The sequence below is a fragment of the Anabas testudineus genome, chromosome 12 (genome assembly GCF_900324465.2).
Source record: "Anabas testudineus chromosome 12, fAnaTes1.2, whole genome shotgun sequence".
NCBI lineage: Eukaryota > Metazoa > Chordata > Actinopteri > Anabantiformes > Anabantidae > Anabas > Anabas testudineus.
In genome coordinates, this window is record NC_046621.1 from 2,930,313 (window position 1) to 2,951,566 (window position 21,254).

Sequence of the window (21,254 nt, forward strand, 5' to 3'; positions counted from 1 at the left end):
TATGCCTCAGTTTTATCTTGTAATATGTTATCAAAAGAGCTTGTAATGGGATACTGATTGTGTCTGCCATGGTCTGGATCGACTTTCATAATTAGCATAAGGAAAATGTGAACTACATCATTCCAGGCACGACACAGTCGAGCTGATCTACAGCGGCCTCACTGTTCTCCAAACTATCGATCTGTTGATGCTGTTTATATAGACTCACATTTTATGTGATCTCTCAGCGTTCTGTCGATAGCTCGGAAATAAAAGAACCAATTTGAATCTGAGCTCTGTTACTCAACTGATGCACTTGGAAAGCACCACTTAATGCTGCAGCTGATGTTCAGCCGTTGTGTGCAACTCCATAACAAACCACTGATGTCTACAGTGTCAGAGTAACAGCATAGTGTACTGTGTAGTAATCTGGTGCTGCAGCTGGTGCAAGTATGTGTGAATTTGCAGATTCAGAATCACCACAATAATAAAATATATTAATTATTATGTGTTAAATTCTTTATTGTACATATTAACCGTACTTGTGAATTGTAGCTTTTCACAGCGTTCATTAGTGTTAGACTCCAGATGATTGTGATTATTCATATCCTTCTACCCTTTCCTCTATCCAGGCAGCATTGTGTATCTGGGGATGATGTTTGGAGCCTTTTTTTGGGGCGGCCTCTCAGACAAGGTGGGCCGTAAACAGTGCCTGTTGATATCCATGTCTGTCAACGGCTTCTTCGCCTTCCTCTCCTCTTTTGTCCAAGGCTACAGTATGTTCCTCCTCTGCCGCATGGTGTCCGGCTTTGGGTGAGTTGATTTAACGCTTTTTTCTGCTTACTGTACTTTTCACACTGTCTGCGGGAGAAACCGAAGCCTCTCTGGGGTCTTGTCCTTCTCCAGCCTGATCTGTCCTCCCACTGGTTCCTCTGCCATCTCTTCCTCCTCCACACTGAAAACACATGACATGAGCGTATTCTAGCTGCCTGGCACCAGCCCATCCTCATCCATGAGTGGGGGCAGAAGGAACAAAATAAAACACAAACGTTTGCAGAAACGAGCTGAGCACAGTAAACGAACAGCTGTGGGTTTTAGTGCTGGCGTGGTCCGCTTGGCTGCCCACACCCTTGATAAACGACACACCCTCCCATCACAGCGAGATGACATCCCTTCTCATACGGCACATGACCAATAAAGGTCAACTCGAGTTCAGCGATCGTGCATCTTACTATAAACCATACAAACCAATGGCTTTCTACCAGTTTATTCATCATGTTGCTTGAGTTACACTCAACTCGCTTGTGTTTAATTACAGTAAAAGTCTCATTATACAGGAAAACAGCTTCTACCTTAATGACTTTCTTTTAAATGTTTAATTAGTAGCTTTAGCTTTTCTTTTAATCCCTGATCTGTACACAGATACAAGTTTATGATGATGTGAGCAGCAGTAAGCAGATCGATGCCATACGTTCAGCGCTGTGGTGCTGTTTGTAAAGTCAGGTTTCTTTTTGTTCCAACCTCTGTCTGGGAGAATTACGCTCCGACGCTGAGTGTTGTTGCCAGATTGACTCGATTCTGCTTGTTTCATTAAGATTTTCTTTACCTCATTAACTGTGCAACAGTGAGCGTCTCAGCAAACAGCAACAGAGACAAAGGAGATTCAGTGTCAAATCACACAGATAAAGTTTCTATTAGCTTTCAGAAACATTACACTCTCTGTTTCTCTTTTCCTTATCTATATGCTTAGATTATGTTTTTAGAAACTAGAGCGAATTGGAATGAGTGTGCTAATGTTTTAGTACTTTTATTTAAGTAATGCACGGGCTTTACGAAGAGGGTATGTCCACCGTGTGGTACTGAAAACAACAAAGAGGTGTTTTACTTTAAAAACACTTTCACATCACATCTTTGTCATTTGCCACGGCACAACACTGATTCGCTTTTGCTGAATTTGCTCACATAAACAGGGTGACACATCATCAAGTAATAGCATTAGTAGGGGTCAATTGTATATAATGTAAGATATTCTCACTATAATGAAAATCCCTAATGGAACAAGGAAGTTTGAGGAAACGGAAAAGAGAAATTCAATTAAATCACTTGTAATATCCTGTGAGCTGAACAGTGCTTTTTCATTTTCTTTGGTCAGTATATAACAGCAGGTTTTTTTTTTTCCTGGCACAATGATACAAATTTTATTTATGTGCCAGATGAAGAGAAATTCAACTTTTTTCTTTAGTCATAAATCAGTTGTGCATGCTCATTATTGTTTGGCACCACACACATTAACATAAAGTAAATGAGGATTGGCTGCTGAAGCATACATTACTAATTACAACAACCCGTATTTGCAGGATTGGAGGAGCGGTACCAATAGTATTCTCGTACTTTGCGGAGGTATTGGCTCGGGAGAAGAGAGGAGAGCATCTTAGCTGGCTGTGCATGTTCTGGATGATTGGAGGAATTTACGCCTCAGCCATGGCCTGGGCCATCATCCCACACTATGGTGAGTCACAGTTGTTTGGATCTGATGTTATGTACCAGTCATTACAAAGACACTCTGGTGAGTGTCAAATCGCACCATTGAGTCATTAGTGACTTTTTTCTTATTAGCATTAGTTATCTGGACGTCATCTCGTGTACGTGTACGGCACTGAATTTTGTTAATAATAATAATGATAACTTTATTAATACTGTATATAGACTCCAATTCTTTTCATCCACTACATGATTTCTTCTTCTTTTCTAACCTGTTGTTTTTGAGTCCACCCAATTTAACAAGGCATGAACCTGTAGACAAGCTGAATGAAACATGACTGCACTAGTGCAATCACCTGAGCATTAAACGACAACATTACAGGCTTCTAGTTCAATAATCTAGATGCACAGTGCACCTGGACTAGATGTTGGACTGTTGCTGTAATGATGCAGCCAGTGGAACCAAGTAGGAGGGTAATTATAAGGATCCCCTGCTTGGACTCATTCAATTGTGGAACATTTGTGGACATTGGTGCTCTGTGAATTGAGATAAAATTTTAAAAAGAGTGGCTGTGGAACCAGCTGAGGCTGAAATAATATTAATAATAACTTTTATTCACTAGTACAGTATGTATCAAACAAACATGCTGGAGCCTACGTGTCCCATGACGAAGATGATCTTCAACGGATTAGGATTGTTTTTCTACTTATGAAAGCTCCCTCCAGAGTCTCAGGAGACTTTGTACAAGTTTTCAAAGACTCAGCAATAGTTGTGCAAAATACCCTGAACTTCACAAGCATTTATTTTTACAACTGATAAAAAGCATTTGCCTGGTATAAGGATCAATAAATGTAAAAACACAGTATAAGAAACGCTCCACGGCCAAGAAAAGATGGAATAGAAGCAGAAATAGACAATATACAAAACTGAAATTGTGTTGTGGAAGGTACAAGAAGTATAAAGTGACTTAATGTACATTTGCTTTCAGCTCCAGTGACCCCGGCTCCAAACTGGAGAAAGTTCCCCACTGTCAAGAATCAATTGGATCACTAGTTTAAACATTACTGCAAACAGAGACGACAATAAAGTTTGAGTTGACGACGTGGTTCTATTCTTTATGATGCTCCCTGGTGTAGTGCAGCACATACATTGCGATGTGATATATAACACACAGGGAACACTGCAAATACTTCCCTAGTCATGGTGCTTAATTTGGAAATCAAGACCCATGGGGGTGCACACAAGCACAGAGCAGGTGGCAGTGTAGGTGGAGGCTCTGACAACAGCAGCAGCAGAAAGAGAAACAAAGCATATGTCAGCCTACACGCTGAATGTGCACATAAAGGCTTTTTAGCCTAAACACTGAGATCCACAGGGGTGTGGCAGGCGAACTGTCAGCTGGCACAGCAAAGGACGATGAAACGTTGAGCTAAAACTGTCCATTTTCAGCCACTTCTTCACACCACCAAAACCTAACAGGAGGATTATAGTGTAATCTCCACGAAACTGCAGTTCACAGCACATAATGTTGTATATCAATAATTTTATTATCAGTATTTTTTGTAATTTCATTGATTTGTTCTTTTTGTGACAGTGTTTGAGGCAGTAAAGAAATAACAGGTCTGCAGCTATAACAAATCTCATAACGTGTAGTGAGGGAGAGGTGGAGAATAAAAGAGAGGAGAGGAGCTGTGTGTCGGAGGATAAGAATAAAATGAGCGAAATGAAATCAATCTGGTGCGGAGGGGAAAGAGGAGCAGAGAAAGAGATTAGGAGGACAAGGGGACAAGGGGGAAGGAAAGGTGGAGAGTGCACTTGATTTATGTGGCCTGTGTCGCGGATAATCGAAAGGTGAGGGGATACAGCAGAGGGATAAAGGGAGGCGGAGAGAGAAAACAAAGAGAAAGAGACAGAGTGGAAGAGCATTAAAGCAAAGGGCAAAACAAGGGATGTGTGAGGAACAAGAGTGTCTTTGTCTGCAGTTTTCAGAGGCACGTTAATCACATATAATGAAGTTTGCTCTCAGACCATCTTAGCCATCAAGACACGAGAGTGTGTCACTCTATAATGCGTCTTACGTTTCATGTCTTTATAGTTCATGTTCAAAAGATACAAGATTCAGTCTTAAACCTCTTCATCACAAACTTTCTCTTTGTGAGTGAGCGAGTATGAGAGTGCGGACAGAAGCTAATAATTGAGGTCAATTGATTAGACGCCAGTGTTTTAACACGTTCTTTTCTCCAAGATGCAGTGGTGTGTGGTTAATAGGTTCCGCCGCAGTGCTCTTTACATTGACTGGTGGACGGCTGTTGACACAGTGCAGACCTCCGAGCCTGCAGCAGCAGCAGTGGCAGTGTAACAGTATTATAAAAGTCTACCTGGAGATCCACCTCAGATGGTCTGACAGGCTGTCCACGCTGGGCAAATATAGTTCAACAGCACATACGTTTCCCTCAAGACCAAGAAAGTCGTTATCTGCATTAATGCATTCATTCTGTGCTCAGCACAGGCTGAGACCAAAGCCCCGTCTTTGACAGGCAGACGTTGGTTTACATCGGTTTTAAAGTAAGATTCAGTTCAGTCAGTATAAAATCTATGGTAAGTAGGCAAGGCAAGGTGTGTGTGTGTGTGTGTGTGTGTGTGTGTTAGTGTGAGTGAATGCCGCAGTGTAAGATGTAAGCGTGGTTTCTTCTTCCTTTACATGTATACGTGTGTGTGTGGGTTCGAGTTACTACACAGTGTCACAGTGTTGAGCGATGGCCAAGGACAATGTGCATATGTGTTTGTGTGAGTGTATTCAGTGTGTGTCTCAGTCACTGTAGAGGAGGGACATAAATCTTGAGGAGTATCTGAATCAGTCAGCCATCCCCTCCAGTCCATTATAGCTATAATCCCCCTAATGAGGTTTGTACTGGTACAGGCTGGAGCAGCCCCTCAGGCCTCACGCCTTAACACACATACACATGCAGTCACACACACTGTCGACACAAACACACGCTCCTGATGCCGATTCTCTGATACAGACGTGGCTGTACGCAGGAAATTCAGACTGGGTTTCCTTTAAACATGTTGTGAGAACGTGTTGATATTTGATGCTATAATTTTTGTTGACTTGTTAAAATAATAATAATAATAATAGAACCACCTTTTTGGGAGTATAGTATTATTCCTTTCTTACACCTTATAGTGTATTTCTTTCTTTTTTTATTACATTAGAAACATTTAAAAGAAACTTTAAAGGTAAAAATGTACAATATTCAATATAATCAGTGAATCCTGCAGCAGATTTTCCCGACTGCTTCCGGGCAGGTTATCTGGGAGCTAATGGCTCTGAGCTAATGGTGCACTCTGTCGTACAGACCACGTACTCAGACATCTTCCTATTTTTTTTTGTTGCAGTAATTTTAGTAAAACAAACTGCTGTTCAGAATCTATCAGCTCCAGCTCCAACATGATCTGCTCAGGTTCAGTTGCTGTTGTTTGTACTACACCAAAAATACACTTGGCACAGTGGTGAAGCTCAGTATTAATGTGCTGTGCTGCTTTGTTTAGATTCAGTACAGTAGCTTCACTGCAGCTTTAAAGGGCATCAGAGAAACCACTTGAAGATGTCTAAAAATGTAGTGTAACTCAATGCACTATCCCAAATATATAGCACACCTACCGCATGAAAAGAAAAAAGACAAGTGAGAGAGACAGCTGGTGTGAGAAATGAAGGTTTATTATGTGTCTACATGCCAAAGACTGTGCAGTGTGCAGAAAGTGGTTGACCTCCAGGTTAATTAATTTCATTAGGTTGTGGCAGAGAAACACCGTGTATGTTTGGTCACGAGTTTAAGAGACGAACGAGTCCAATCTTGAGGAAAAGACAGAAAAAAGCAGCTCAGCAGACGTTTCTGTGTTTTTCATCCGTGTGATTTCAACTAGGACTTGTCGCCGTGCCTCATTATTTCTAACTGTTTGCGTGTCCTTCTGCAGGCTGGAGTTTCAGCATGGGTTCTGCCTACCAGTTCCACAGCTGGAGAGTGTTTGTGGTTGTGTGCGCGCTGCCGTGTGTCTCTGCAGTGGTAGCTCTCACTTTTATGCCTGAGAGCCCCCGGTTCTACCTGGAGGTAAGACAGAGAGAGAATACAGTGACAGTGGCAGCAGCTTCATTTCTTTTAATCACAGTTATAATGATTCTCACAGATATCGGGGAATATCAACACCTTTGTTTTGTTTGTTTTCTCCTTAAGCTGTTTTATAACTCACAGGTATCAGGTTTTTACTTAATTTAAACACAATCATTGATGATTCTGCACATCCATGGAGACATTGCATATAAGAACTGGTGCTAACTAATTCAGGAGGCTTTGAATGGTGCTATAGGCCCTAAATCGCTGTTCCTAGGTAACTGAATCCATTGCAAACTTACTCTTCCTGTTTATAAACCCTCTTGAAGAGCTGCTGAATGAGGAAATCCAGTGTATGCATCTGAAGGCATAACATGTTAAACTTACCTGTCCTAGATGGGTAAGCATGACGAAGCGTGGATGGTGCTCAAACACATCCACGACACCAACATGCGCGCTCGCGGAGAGCCCGAGAGAGTGTTCACTGTGAGTACACGCCGGCCTCCACACTTCCATCCTTCTTACTGCTGCAGTGCTGTCAGCAGATAACAGATCAGGGTCTCCCCCTGCAGGTGAACAGGATAAAAATCCCCAAGCAGCTGGACGAGCTGGTGGAACTACAGAATGAGTCAGCCAACCCAGCGCTCAAGGTCCTCTTCAAGATCAAGGCTGAGCTCAGAGGAGTACGATGCTGTTTTAACTTTGTCCTGGTTTATTTTATACTGAATCTTTATGGTTATGGATTTAAAGCAAGTAAATATCTTTCTCCCTTTACAATAGATCTGGTCGACTTTTATGAGATGCTTCACCTACCCAGTGAAAGACAACACACTGAAGCTGGCTGCAGTCTGGTTTTCTCTGTCCTTTGGGTAAGAGATTCACCTCCAGCTCCGTTATGTTAAATGTTGCTGCACGTTGCCCTGGATGAAGTTGTGGTGTCACTACTTTCCAGCTTTAGTGTCAGTGAAGTACTTAGCACTGACGCAGATGCTCTCTCATTTATGTCCTCTTGATGAATGTTGACAGGTGAGATTAGAAAGAGAGAACCTATTTGAGAGAAGGTGCCATTTGGCTTTTTTTTTTCCCGCTGGCTGCTTTAATGAATTACAGTATGTACGTGCTGGAAGTGTTCAGAGCCCAGAACACTTTATAATTTTAAAGGCACAAAAGCAGGTTTTATGTTTTTATTTTATCTTAAATAGGTTTTTCGTTTGTCCCACATGATCTTACCTGCATTGTTTGAGTCTTCTCTATCGGCCACTGTCACAGCTTCAGGTCTCTTCTTAATCAACTAGCTCCACCTTTAACACCCCTGTGTTCTCTGCACCTACACCACAGCCCATGACACACATCCCTGCCCCATGTATTCCTCTTACTTCTCAATTACATGGACATATACACAGAAACTGATGAGTAACAGTAATGTCTTTCTATTGGTCATTTTTTGCAGTGCATTTAAACACTGGCTGTTTGGCATGATTTGGTGTTTAGCACCAGATAATTCATATATGTGTACTTTAAACAGATTTATCATCAGTGTTTTAATGTTTTCAGAAGGTTTTACATACATAGACAATAATAATAAAAACACTTTTACCACTGTAACTTGTTTCAGTGACACTTTACCATGATGTGTTCAGGTACTACGGGCTGTCTGTGTGGTTCCCGGATGTCATCAAGCACCTTCAGGCCGATGAGTACGCCTCCAGAGTGAAGATTCACACGAACGAACGCATTGAAGACTTCACCTTCAACTTCACTCTGGAGAACCAGATCCACAGAAACGGGGTCTTTCTGAACGACAGGTAAAAAGAACAGAAAAGCCCCACTTCCCACACTGTTTGTCACATTATAGTGTAGCAGTACTATTTGTCATTCCCGCAAACAACACACTGCAGCCGGTAATATTAATCCTGCCTCCTTTATCTCCCTCACCACCAGGAAATTAAAAGGCTTATCTCTCTCTCTTTCCTCCTTTCTCTCTCTTCCTCTCTCTCTTACTCACACACACATCTGTTTTTTCTCACTTACATGTTCACAAAAGCCACAGAGAAGACCCATCGATATTCTGTTTTTGTTCTTCTCCATCCTCGAACGCACATTTATTAAGAGATTAAATCCAGACCAATATCATGATGCTGCGTACTGCAGCATGCAACAGATATATAACAGATCAATAACAGACATATTAAATGGGTTTATCATCCAGCATGCTAAAGGACACAACGTCTTAAAGACATAGTTGAAGTTGAAGTAGTTTTTTTAATAGTTGCATCGATCAGTTAATCAGTTAATGCACATAGTTCATTTCTACCACTATCATTAGCAGATACTATCTCACTCAGCACGCATACTTGGCTACAGTATATTTAACTAATCCCTGGTAATCCTTCCTTACTGGTCGATTGATTTGATCTTTATTACACTAATTTCCTCCTGTCCACTTTCTTCTCTTCTCAGGTTCATTAGCATGAAGTTCAAAGCTGTCACATTCATCGACTCGTCTTTCCTCAATTGTTATTTTGAAGATGTCTCCTCAGTCGGATCCTTCTTCAAGAACTGCACCTTCGTAGATTCCTTCTTTTACAACACAGGTGAGTCTCTACCTGTTAAAGTCGCTCACGTTCAGAGTATTCCTTTACTGCTCTGTATTTCTTTCCACCCAGAAAGTCCTATAACATTGCAGGTGCCTTACTCAGTCTCTGCGTCTTTCTGACAGTTAATTTAAGGTCTAATGTCCAAGAAGAAAGAATGCGTTTAGCATTTAAGACTTCTCTTCATGCCACCATTTACTGCTTAACCTTTGTGTACTCACACATATTGGTTTTCTGAACGCAGGTGAATGTGGTTAACAAAGAAACTGAGCCATGCCAGCGCTGCAGGGCTCACTGAAATAGCTATTTGCAGCAACTCAAAGACCCTTGGAGTGATGCTTTTTATTGAACTTGTTATTTAGACACTTACAAAATATAAAGACAGTGAGATACTTGAATAGGATTTTAAAAAGACGTCTGCATCGGCATCCAAAACATCACATCACACCTTTAATAAATCCTGGCTACGTTATGAAAGTGCAATCCTAACATTTTGTGACTTAGAAAAGCACCAGCAGGAACAAATTGGAAAGGAAAGGGAGGCATTTTAAATGTTCTGAGAGAGCTGGAGCTGAATCAGACCTTGTGGGAGCTCAGGGTGGAAAGAAACCGTTCCCTCCAGCTCTCAGGAAAGCGCTGAACATAGAAACAGTACAGGAACGTCAGGTTGCTGGTAATGCCCCGTGAGACAGGAAGTATCTTAGCCCCCAGCAGTGTGTCTCTAGAGAGCAGAGGATGAAGAGAAATGAGGAGAGGCAGTAGGAGAGTGGGAGGGAGGAGTGTTTCATGAGAGCAAGGAGCATTTTACCAATTGCTGCAAAATCGTATTAATTGACCGTGTCTGCAGAGTATAAATAGGGTTTATATTAAAATGACAGGCAGCTGAGAAGGATCATGTTTATGAATCAAATAAAAAGATGTAAATATAGTAAACAACTAGTGCAACATTTAACCAAACTAGAAAGTCTTACCGAGACTTAAGGGGCAGTTTACACTTATTTGCATTCTTGCAGAGAATTTGATGTGAATATTTGTATCTGTCAGGTCTGTACATACTGTAAATGTCTTTATGCTAAGCTTGAAGCTTACTGGAGTTATACACAGGCCTGTTTCTTATCTGTGAGTGATTATAAAGTTAGACTAACTACGTTTTGAGCCAGTATCCAGTGTTTTATGTGGAGCTGCCTCCTGGTTCCAACTTTATAGTTATTGCACAACCATGATAGTGCTACTGATCTTCTCATCTGTCAGCAACAAAAACTATTCCTTTGAATGATGTTGCAAGAGGGTCCCTTTTCCCAAGTCAACATGACAGCTTAATTAAACACCCAGAGACTACTATAAACTAAAATAAAGAGAGAGAGAGAGCCCTTGAAAGCCATGGCAATATGAGAAGCTAATAATACAAGATCTGTGCTAAATGACTCCCACACTCCCAAGCTCACATCACATGCAGTGATGTGACACGTCAATATCTTACAAAGCCCCCAAACATCAGCAGTCAGAAGACAGAAACAAGGGAAAGTATGATTTAAGATCACAGGCAGCCATCTTTTGTATTTTAAATTGAACTGTAGAAGGTTTCAGGCCCATGTGAAAATCCTTCTCTCATCTCTCTCATTTCCAGATATCGACGATGCCAAGCTCACAAACTCCAAGGTGATCAACAGCTCCTTCCACCACAACAAGACAGGTTGTCAGATGACATATGACGATGATTACAGCGCCTACTGGGTCTATTTCGTTAGCTTCCTGGGAACACTGGCTGTGCTGCCTGGGAACATCGTCTCTGCTCTCCTAATGGACAAAATAGGACGTCTCAGCATGTTAGGTATGACATAACATTTACTCTGGACTTTGGGGGCCTGCTCTGACTTTTTGCTCATGCTATGAATAGCAGCCCGTTCTCCTGCAAAATGTCTCGGTCTCCTGTGTTCGTGGCCTTTACATCTGCAGTGACCTCTAGTGACGTAAATGAGGCTATTTTGTATTTAAAAAGTGAAAAATGTGTCATGCTGTGTCCTGCAGGAGGCTCCATGGTGCTGTCCGGCATCAGCTGCTTCTTCCTTTGGTTTGGCACCAGTGAGTCAATGATGATATTTATGCTCTGTCTCTACAACGGCCTCAGCATCTCCGCCTGGAACTCCCTGGATGTAGTCACCACTGAGCTGTACCCAACAGACAGGAGGTGAGAGCAGCACATTCAGTAATAATAATAATACAGGAGATAGGAAAGGCACGTCTGTTCTTAATGTCCTCAAGTTTGGGCACAGTGACGATTTCAAGTCATCCAGATTCTATCCTGTGGCTCTCTTTGTTTCCAGGGGCACAGGCTTTGGCTTCTGTAACGCCATGTGTAAGCTGGCAGCCGTGCTGGGCAACCTGATCTTTGGCTCGCTGGTTGGGATCACCAAGGCTATCCCCATCCTGCTGGCATCGTCTGTGCTGGTTTGCGGCGGCCTGGTTGGGCTCCGACTGCCCGACACTCGCGCCAATGTCCTCATGTAAACCTCAACACAAAACCAGTTTGATGTTTACCAGGTGTTTACTCAGTTCACTGAATAACGATTCGTTTATTTAGTGGAACATGTTGTTTTAATGTCACTAACGTCATGTCAAACAAGCATTGCTGCCATCGTTGTATTTATAATTGTATAGATGCTGTTGACTGTCCACCAACTCAAACAGTGAATGATTGTTATTCTGTCATTTCTGAGTAAAAGACCTGGTACATTAGAAAAACTAAATGCAGCTTTGCTTAATAGAGCTACAGATATAAAGAGTTTAAGGAGTTGAAGGTTATAAATCAGTGGCTGGTTATCAACAGATGAAAAGGCAGAATTATTACCCATTCATCCATTTTCAGCCACTAATACAAAGTCGAGTTGTGGCGTTAGCAGGTTCAGTGAGAATTTTAATGGCTTTAAAATTCTTTATATCGGCAGCTCGATATCAACCATGGGCTGTTCCACACGTGCAACCTAAAAATGCATGTGTCATAGCTGCAAAAGACTTGGACTTCTAACAAGCGTCCTCAAGACCTGCTCAGTCCTGCTTTGATTAAAGGAATAGTTTGACATTTGGAGAAAATGATTTGCTCCTAAATTTATTTTTCTAAGATTAGTTACTGGTTACTTACTGATTCAGAATAATAACACAAATGTACGCAAACCAATAAATCACTGCATGTTCCTGAGGGCAACTTCACAAGCTTCACAGCAGTACACGAAACAATTAACACCACCTCCGTCTTTACCAGCTGCATTAAACAATATTAAAGTGATGCACACTTCATTGCATCAGTAATTATGCAAAAATGGGCATTATGCATAATGAATACTTTAACTTTGCATACTTTTACTTCATTAAACATTTTAATGCAGAATTAAACCATAAAACCATAAAAAAATAAAACACAGCATAAAGTTTTTACCTGTAATTTAACACAGATTAAACAAAGGAGATTAACGATGGTGTTATTAAGGTAGCATTAGAGTAGGTGGGTTTTGGACAGCCTTTATGCTAAGCTAAGCTAACCAACTAATGACTGTAGCTTTATTTAATAATTTAATTCATTTAATTTTACTCTCAGTAAGAAAGAAGCATGTCAAACTACTCCTTTAAGTACACATTCATTTGTAATTGCTGTGTATTTTGTGTGAATCATGTGCTTATTTATTTCGATATCTATTTATTTTCTAATTTATATTTGTTATTTATGGTTTCGTTCAGCCTAGAAACTGAATTCTTCACTAATGGTCAATGAAGTTCAAGCTTTTTGCTGCAATTTGCAAGAATGACAAGGCCATAGGAAAAAAAAAGTCAATACTAATATAGTAGTTTAGTCAAAACAGGCAACTTCAGCAGCTACATTTCTAAAATGAAAGGAAGTTTACATTTTCTGCTTTTTACAGTAACAGACTTTTGAGATTGGAAACTTTTTGTCCTGAATGCTTCCTCTCTCCCTCTCTCGTGTCTGTGTTGTGTTTGTCTCGTGGCGCTGAGTTCACCATGAAGGGCTTTGCTCTCCATCGGAATCTGATCTGTCAAGAAGAATTTCTGCTGTAGGAGCTCTCTGCTGTTATAAACTTCTGCTCCTGTCCTGTTTTCTTTTTTCTTCTCTGATTATCTGTTTCACCATCTCGGTTTCTTCATGGTGTCTCTCGCAGCGTCTTGTCGTCCTTTATCTCCTCCTGCCTTGCTGCTGCACCCTCCAAAACTCAAAGGCCTTTCTCAAATGTCGTGCCTCTCTCTCTTCTGTCTACATTGAGCCCGTCTCTCCTTCCAGACCTGGCTGGAAGCCGTCCTGCTCTTTCCTCTTAATCACTGCAGTGCGCACTGGATGTACTGTATGTATGTGTGTGTATGTGTGTGTGTATGAGTGTGTGTCCAGACAAATCATTATAGGATAAAGCATCTCATATGTACACAGTAAAGTTTTTCTGTTTTTCTCTACATAAAGGAAGGCTGCAGGATTTGAATCACACACAGTGGAATTAAAAGCCATGTTTAAACAGTCAATTCACCCCCTCCTAAAAAGTAACAGCATATTTCCAAAGAAGAAATTAGTTTTTAATGCTTCAAACTTCATCTGAACAAGACTGAGCCTCAATATGGGAAAAACACTTCCCTCTTACTCATTTCAGAGTTAAAAGCAATTTTAATGTACAGTTTAAGTTGGTATTAATATAAAATTAATGTGCACAAATGTACATAAATGTACAAATATGTCATGCATTTGTGCATTTGAGACGTATTCCTACTCTGCACCTGGCATGTTGCTATCAGGGGAACAAAACTAACGTCTTAAACACTGGACACTGTAATTTTTAAATATACTGACTTGATTCGAGTGAGACTGTTCAAGTGGCCGTCATTTCTTATATTAGTAGTTCCATCTGACATCCAGGCTGAAAACATTCATTTTCACTGTGTAAAGAAGCCAAGACATATTTAAACATAGATTTATGCACATTAATTTTGCATTAACCAACTTGAAAAGAGAGGAGCAAGAGAACGGTGCAGCCTGTCATGAGGCTCTGCAGATTTATGACAGCACAGCCTGATACCCACTGTGGGGCCAAGTGATGGGTCAAAACATAATTTATCATGAAAACATAGAAATGTTCCACCTCTCTGTACTATCTGGGCTATATCTGGATGCCATGAAAGTCTGCAGGAAATGACATGGCACAAAATTAGCAACAGCAACACTGTTAGTGACACTTCTGCATTTTTTAAATTACAGTGAATTCATCTACTGAGTTATTTTCAAATCAGCCTCATGGTTATAATATTATATACATCATTTCACACCCTGGAAATAAAATGTATGCAGTGCGTTTAAGGTCACATGCCACTGTTTCAACATATGAAATGAGTGTGTTTGATGCTTTATCTGTCTGCTTGTCTGCATCGTCCCTTCTCTCCGAACAAAAGAAATCCTGCATGTTTGTAACTGAAGTCCCTCTGTTGTATGTGTGTGTGTTTTTATTTCTATGTTTTTTCTGTTTCGTTGTCTTCGCTGTTCCTCTGCGGGAGGAAACAGACATGTGATTCCCGGGTCAAAAGTGAATGTACCATTCTCGTGTGTTGTCCGATTTGTTGTGGACAGGTGTTCATCATGCTGAGCTGACTTCTAGGTCATTGTGAAAGGGCATGCTAGTGGTGAGATGATCTGTGTTACAAGACGTTGTCCAACAGGGGTGGTCAAACCTGAAAAGATTTGAAACCCTCTGCTGCCAAACAAACTGTGCTGTGTAAAATCTATTACCTGTCCTTGATATGATTTATTTTGATAAGAAAAGGCTCAAGTGAAGCGCAGTGTAAAGGTGGATTCCTCTGGTGTCTACATACTGAATAAAGAGTTTCATTTGAACTGTGTTCGGTGTCTAAATGTGGCGGTACCCAGTTCCACCATCAGGTGGCACTATACAAATAATCCAGGAGGGGCCTTTGAATTTCTATTTAGACATTTGTCAGATGCTTTAATTCAAAGCGACTCACAGTTGAGGTACAAGGTAAGCAAAGTAAAGGAGAAGAAAGTAAAGTGCAGTTTGTTTAGTCTTCTTTTATAACTGAGCTTTGCTACAGCTTCCTGCTGCTGTTTGTTTTCATGCCTTTTAACAAGTGAGACATCAAAACTTGTTCTGCTTTGTTCTGTTTCTTTGCTTTTTTTCTCTTTCAGTGCTGGAAATTCAAGAATATTTTTATTATGTTCCTGTAGGCACATTGATAGGAAACTATTTCACGTTTTTCCTGTGCAGATGTGAAACTGTGCATTCTGTCACACGCTAAACAGGAAGGATCACTTGAGGGAGAGAGGACTGATGGAGTTCAGATGACAACACGACCAAAGATAGATTCAGAAACACTAGGGATTTATCTAATATGACACAAAAGCCCAAAATAGTTTAGACAGTTAAATAAAAGTTTTAATCAACAGACACATGGTTCCACATAGTATCACAGCGAGTGTGCAGGAATACATCAAGACTTATTCTCCAAAGTCAGCCTGTCACTTTATCTACAGGGTAATAATACGATGATTTCAAGTTTTATTTTAAGCTAAAATGACAGAATGAAAAATGTTTATTAACATATTTACATGTGGTCTGCTCAATTGTGTCTGTAACAGACGAAACATGACGTTGTACTGCAGGAACACTTTATCACATTATATCACATACAATAAATACATATACAGTGTTCTTATATATACAAGCGAACTTTTGCTTTCTCTTTGGATTCCAGCCACAGAGAACATTTGACTCTTCATCTGTAACAAAACTGAAACCAGTTTTTTGGGTAACGTGTAGGTCTCTCAGATGGATATACTCAGGTGCTTGCCTTTAAAGGGTTTGCAAAATCTGGAACCTGCAGACTTGGACATGATGACAAAGAGAAAGGGGTCCAGACAGGCATGGAGGCAGCACAAACACACGGCCACATTAAAGTGCACATACAAACTCTCTGTTCCATATGCAAACAGTTGCACGTAATGGAGGAAGTGCAGGACTCCAGCAGGGGAGAAACATACGAGGAAGATGAAGGACACCAGAGAGCAGGCCTTGATGTACATCGCCCAGTTGAGTTGGGATTTGTTGAGCTCCCAGACAATCCGGATGTAGCACACAATCGTTACCCCCAGCGGCACAAAGAGGCCGAAGATGGTCAGGAGCAGGTTGTAGTAGAGCAGGTATTTATGGGAGTCTTTGTCCAGAGGTAGCACGTCATGGCAGGTGATGCTGCCCAGCCCACGGAGCCGATAGCTCTGCTGGATGAGGAGCTCTGGGATGACAGCAGCGGTAAACACCACCCACACAGCTATGGTCACCCAGGCGCTGCACATCCTCTTCGGGAGACGTTTGTACAAGAACGGGTGCGCTACAGCCAAGTAGCGCTTGATGCTGATGCAGGCCAGAGTCTGGGCTGCGCAGTAGAGGTTGCCATAGAAACAGGCCGTGACCGCTCGGCAGGCCGGTTCTCCCAGAGCCCAGTGGTTTCCATAGAGATGGTAGTGAGCCTTGAAGAACAGGGAGAGGAGGAGGAGGAGGTCGGAGACTGCCAGGCTGCAGTAGAGAATGGCTGAGGACACCTTCCTAATTTGTGAAACCAGCGTAAACAGGATGGCAGCGTTGGCCGGGACCCCGACAGTAATCACCAGTAAATAAATAACGGGGATGACTCGGGTGCTCAGGGACCCACGGAGATACAGTGCTGTGCTGTTGCTTTGTAACTGCAGTTCTGGGGGGGAAACGGGAGCCTGAGTCCCATTTGGGACAACTGAGTCTGTCGAGGGCTGACTTGTAACTCTGATGCCGAAAAACGTTCTGGGTATAGGAACAACTTTACTTTTATCTGCAACTAAAACAAGAAAACACAAACGTGAATGAGTCATCATCACTACGCGTTTACTGACAAAACAAAAATCATTCTGATTGTTAGTCATTTTATTCTTATTCTCTAATTTCTAGATTACTGAATTAATCGCTATGTAAATAAAATGTGATTTCAGTGAAGGAATGCCTTCACTTACAGAAAGATAACTGAGGAGGGGAACATGAAGACACTTCAATTACTTTGAGTTCTCAATAAAATATATAATTATACATAATAAAAATCATTAATAGAGTTATACATATATTATATTATACAGTATAATCATTAAATTAACCGGGTCTAATCCAGATAATGAACTTTCATCTGTTTATTGTAGTGAATTTATTATACAAATCTCACAAGAAGAGTTTCTCAGTGAATTTGTTGTAAATTAATAAAAGATATCTCAACATAAAAGGCTCCTCTTCAACTGAAATTATTAAACATGCCTTACCTGCTTGCTGAAGTCTACAAGTTACACAGAGAACACAGAGGAGTAGGAAGATGCAAAGTTTCCCCATGTTTTCTTCTTGCGCCGCAGCACTCTGTGTTTCACTCACTATTCTGTGTTTCACTTTTCATTGCCTTTTAGTGACATGTGTGAATCTCTGTGGGTGGGAGCAAGTTGAAAACACCTCCCTACTGTGTGAATAAAGGAACAAGAAATTAGGATGTCTTCACCAGAAAACCGGACTGTGGTGTTGGTTTTATTGTGAATCTAGTGTACAAGTCTCTGACATAGACCCTGCCTGTCTGTCTATACTATCAGACTGATGTAATGTGGCGTAACATATGGAAACTTTAGGGTCCTTTCCCTAGAAATTTGATACCTATAGCAAAATGTGGCATGAGGTCATACGCAGAAAGAGGCCACTAACTGAAAAAGGAAAAGTCTGTCTGAAGATGATAAGCTTGTCCAAACATGAGAGGTTTTGTTTAGTCCTCACTTCCTCTATTTAAAAAAAGCATTTGCTTCAGATAGCAAGAAGCAATCTGATGCTACATGTGGCAAAACAATGTAAAAACAAAAATATCACACAGCATTATCCAGCTGAGCACAGATGTGACCTGACAGTTCACCAGAGATGTTGAAAGACATGTTTTTTAATAGCAGCAGCATCTGTTATGTATGGTCTCTGTTAGACCCTAGATTCAACTTAGACAAACCCCAGTGGGTATGTGGCATCCTCTTCCTTTCCATGACGCATGTCATCACAGCTAGAAACAGATGACTCAGACCGAGAAGAAGCAACACGCGTCTGAGAACATGAGAATCTTTTCATGTTTGACAAAAGGCAGATAGGTGGTGTGTGCTGTGAGCTGCTAAAAGACACATCCTGCATCCGTCATGTGGCCATTAAAGCTCATTTTTCACCAGTAACAAACTGTATTCAGTAAGAATCAAACTTCTATTTCAGGTCTTTCTGAGAAGAAGTGCAATGCATCTTCTTCCTTTTATTCAAAGAGCAGCGATGAATCTGCAGCACACATCTGTTTCCTGTACTTTCACATTTATCATCCAGCTATAGATGAACAGTTATACTGTTTTCTGTTTCATTTTATCTGAGCAACAAATAAATTGGACTCCTGTTTAATTTGGAAAATTAATTTCTGACATAGGCAGAGATGCACAGTCAGAAAGTTAGTTAGTTTTTTTTTTTTTAGGTGAGTACAGTGAAATACTAGATATATATATATGATGAACTATAGTTTATGTTCCTGTCTAAACTAATGATCTCTGTTATCTGTAAGATGTCAGAGCTGCCAGTTTTCCCCACAAGAGGGGGACATATTCCTTCATTCAGACTCTTCATTAAGAAAAACCTTTGCTTTTATATATATATTATGTGTAGAAGTCACATAATCTAGCCACAGGGGTTGCAAGCCAGTGATTTCTGTGCCGGTCCCAAGCCCGGATAAATAGAGAGGGTTGCGTCAGGAAGGGCATCCGGCGTAAAAATTGCCAAAATAACCATGCGAATCATCCACAAGACTTTCATACCGGATCGGTCGAGGCCCGGGTTAACAACGACCACCACCGATGCTGTTAACCTACAGGGTGTCGGTGGAAATTTGACTACTGTTGGTCAAAGAAAGAGGGGAGGCAGAAGAGTTCGTGGTCAGAGAGAGAAGGGAAAAGGCAGGAACATAGATTTGAGAATAGGGACTCTTAACGTTGGTACGATGACAGGGAAAGGCAGAGAGCTGGCAGACATGATGGAGAGAAGAAAGGTAGATGTTCTGTGTGTACAGGAGACAAGGTGGAAGGGCAGCAAGGCACGTAGTATTGGAGGAGGATACAAACTGTTCTACCATGGTGTTGATAGGAAGAGAAACGGGGTAGGAGTGGTCTTGAAGGGGGAGTTTGTAAACAATGTTCTAGAGGTGAAAAGAGTCTCAGACAGGGTGATGAGCATAAAGCTAGAAATTGAAGGGGTGATGGTGAATGTAGTCAGTGGGTATGCGCCACAGGTTGGCTGTGAGTTAGAAGAGAAGGAGAGATTCTGGAGTGAGTTTGATGAGGTCATAGAGAGTATCCCCAGAGGAGAGAGAGTTGTTGGAGCAGGCTTCAATGGGCATGTTGGTGAGGGCAACAGAGGTGATGAGGAGGTGATGGGCAGGTTTGGTGTGAAGGAAAGGAATCTGGAAGGACAGATGGTGGTGGACTTTGCTAAGAGGATGGAAATGGCTGTAGTCAACACTTACTTCCAGAAGTGAGAGGAACATAGAGTGACATACAGAAGTGGAGGTAGGAGTACACAGGTGGACTACATCCTATGTAGACGAGGTCATTTGAGAGAGGTTAGTGACTGCAAAGTGGTGGTAGGAGAGAGTGTAGCCAGACAGCACCGCATGGTGGTGTGTAAGATGACTCTGGAGGTCAGGAAGAAGAAAAGAGGGAAGTCAGAGAAGAAGACCAAGTGGTGGAAGCTAAAGAATGAAGAAACCTGTGAGGAATTCAGACAGAAGTTGAGACAGGTTCTGGGTGGTCAGGATGAGCTTCCAGATGACTGGGAAACTACAGCAGAGATTATCAGGGAAACAGGTAGGAAGGTGCTAGGTGTGTCATCTGGAAAGAGGAAAGAAGGTAAAGACACTTGGTGGTGGAATGAGGAAGTACAGGAATGCATCCAGAGGAAGAGGTTGGCTAGAAGGAAGTGGGATGTAGAAAGGACTGAGGAAAGTAGACAGGAGTACAAGGAAGCGCAGCGTAGAGTGAAGAGGGAGGTGGCAAAGGCCAAACAGAAAGCTTACGATGAGCTGTATGACAGGTTAGACAGAAAGGAAGGAGAGAAGGACTTGTACAGGCTAGCCAGACAGAGAGATAGAGATGGGAAGGATGTGCAACAGGTAAGGGTGATTAAGGACAGAGATGGAAAGGTGCTAACAACACAGGAGAGTGTGCAGAAAAGATGGAAGGAGTATTTTGAGGAGCTGATGAACGAGGAAAATGACAGGGAAAGAAGGGAGGAAGATGTTGATGTTGTGGAGCAGGAAATAGAAGAGATTGGAAAGGATGAGGTTAGGAAGGCTTTGAAAAGGATGAAGAGTGGAAAGGGTGTTGGTCCTGATGACGTACCTGTGGAGGTGTGGAAGTGCTTAGGAGAGGCAGCAGTGGAGTTTCTAACCAGTTTGTTCAATAGGATTCTAGAGAGTGAGAAGATGCCTGAGGAATGGAGGAGAAGCGTTCTGGTTCCGATCTTTAAGAACAAGGGTGACACGCAGAACTGCAGCAACTATAGAGGAATAAAGTTGATGAGCCACACAATGAAGCTGTGGGAAAGAGTAGTGGAAGCCAGGCTTAGGAAGAAGGTGGAGATTTGTGAGCAGCAGTATGGTTTCATGCCCCATAAGAGCACCACTGACGCCATTTTTGCTTTGAGAGAGACTACACCAAGGATCAGCTTTGAGTCCCTTCTTGTTTGCTATGCTGATGGACAGGCTGACAGATGAGGTCAGACAGGAATCACCCTGGACAATGATGTTTGCGGATGATATTGTGATTTGCAGTTAGAGTAGAGAGCAGGTAGAGGAACAGCTGGAGAGGTGGAGGTTTGCTCTGGAAAGAAGAGGCATGAAGGTCAGTCGTAGTAAGAAAGAATACATGTGTCTGAACGAGAGGGATCAAGGTAGAAATGTTAGGTTACAGGGGGCTGAGGTGAAGAAGGTGCAGGAGTTTAAGTACTTGGGGTCAACAGTTCAGTG

General features: G+C 41.7%; 2 protein-coding genes across 3 annotated transcripts in view; one reads left to right on the forward strand and one right to left on the reverse strand.

Moving 5' to 3' along the window:
* LOC113158186 (synaptic vesicle glycoprotein 2C-like) overlaps window positions 1-14,980 on the forward strand; it is a 28,436-nt gene extending 13,456 nt beyond the window's left edge. Inside the window, exons 3-13 of one of the 2 annotated variants that reach the window (XM_026353913.1) lie at window positions 612-792; window positions 2,337-2,488; window positions 6,440-6,573; window positions 6,970-7,059; window positions 7,146-7,256; window positions 7,354-7,442; window positions 8,214-8,378; window positions 9,034-9,167; window positions 10,795-10,998; window positions 11,196-11,355; window positions 11,492-11,675. In XM_026353913.1, the coding sequence (XP_026209698.1) occupies window positions 612-792; window positions 2,337-2,488; window positions 6,440-6,573; window positions 6,970-7,059; window positions 7,146-7,256; window positions 7,354-7,442; window positions 8,214-8,378; window positions 9,034-9,167; window positions 10,795-10,998; window positions 11,196-11,355; window positions 11,492-11,675 (1,604 nt within the window). Of the gene's footprint in view, window positions 1-611; window positions 793-2,336; window positions 2,489-6,439; window positions 6,574-6,969; window positions 7,060-7,145; window positions 7,257-7,353; window positions 7,443-8,213; window positions 8,379-9,033; window positions 9,168-10,794; window positions 10,999-11,195; window positions 11,356-11,491 lie in introns of both variants that reach the window. The other variant, XM_026353914.1, reaches the window with a different exon arrangement.
* A 613-nt stretch (window positions 14,981-15,593) lies between these two features.
* Window positions 15,594-17,627, reverse strand: LOC113158249 (proteinase-activated receptor 3). The gene is made up of 2 exons (XM_026354009.1): window positions 17,503-17,627; window positions 15,594-17,033 (listed from the first exon to the last, which is right to left on the reverse strand). Exons 1-2 carry the CDS (start codon window positions 17,567-17,569, stop codon window positions 15,991-15,993), a joined length of 1,110 nt encoding a protein of 369 aa, XP_026209794.1. The 5' UTR covers window positions 17,570-17,627; the 3' UTR covers window positions 15,594-15,990.
* Between the last annotated feature and the right edge of the window lie 3,627 nt (window positions 17,628-21,254).

What these genes read in the sequence shown, in the direction of transcription:
- LOC113158249 (XM_026354009.1), bottom strand. Translation starts at nt 17,569, where the DNA reads ATGGGGAAACTTTGCATCTTCCTACTCCTCTGTGTTCTCTGTGTAACT. An exon ending in TTGTAGACTTCAGCAAGCAG is followed by an intron (nt 17,034 to 17,502) that starts GTAAGGCATGTT and finishes TTCTTGTTTTAG; the next exon opens with TTGCAGATAAAAGTAAAGTT.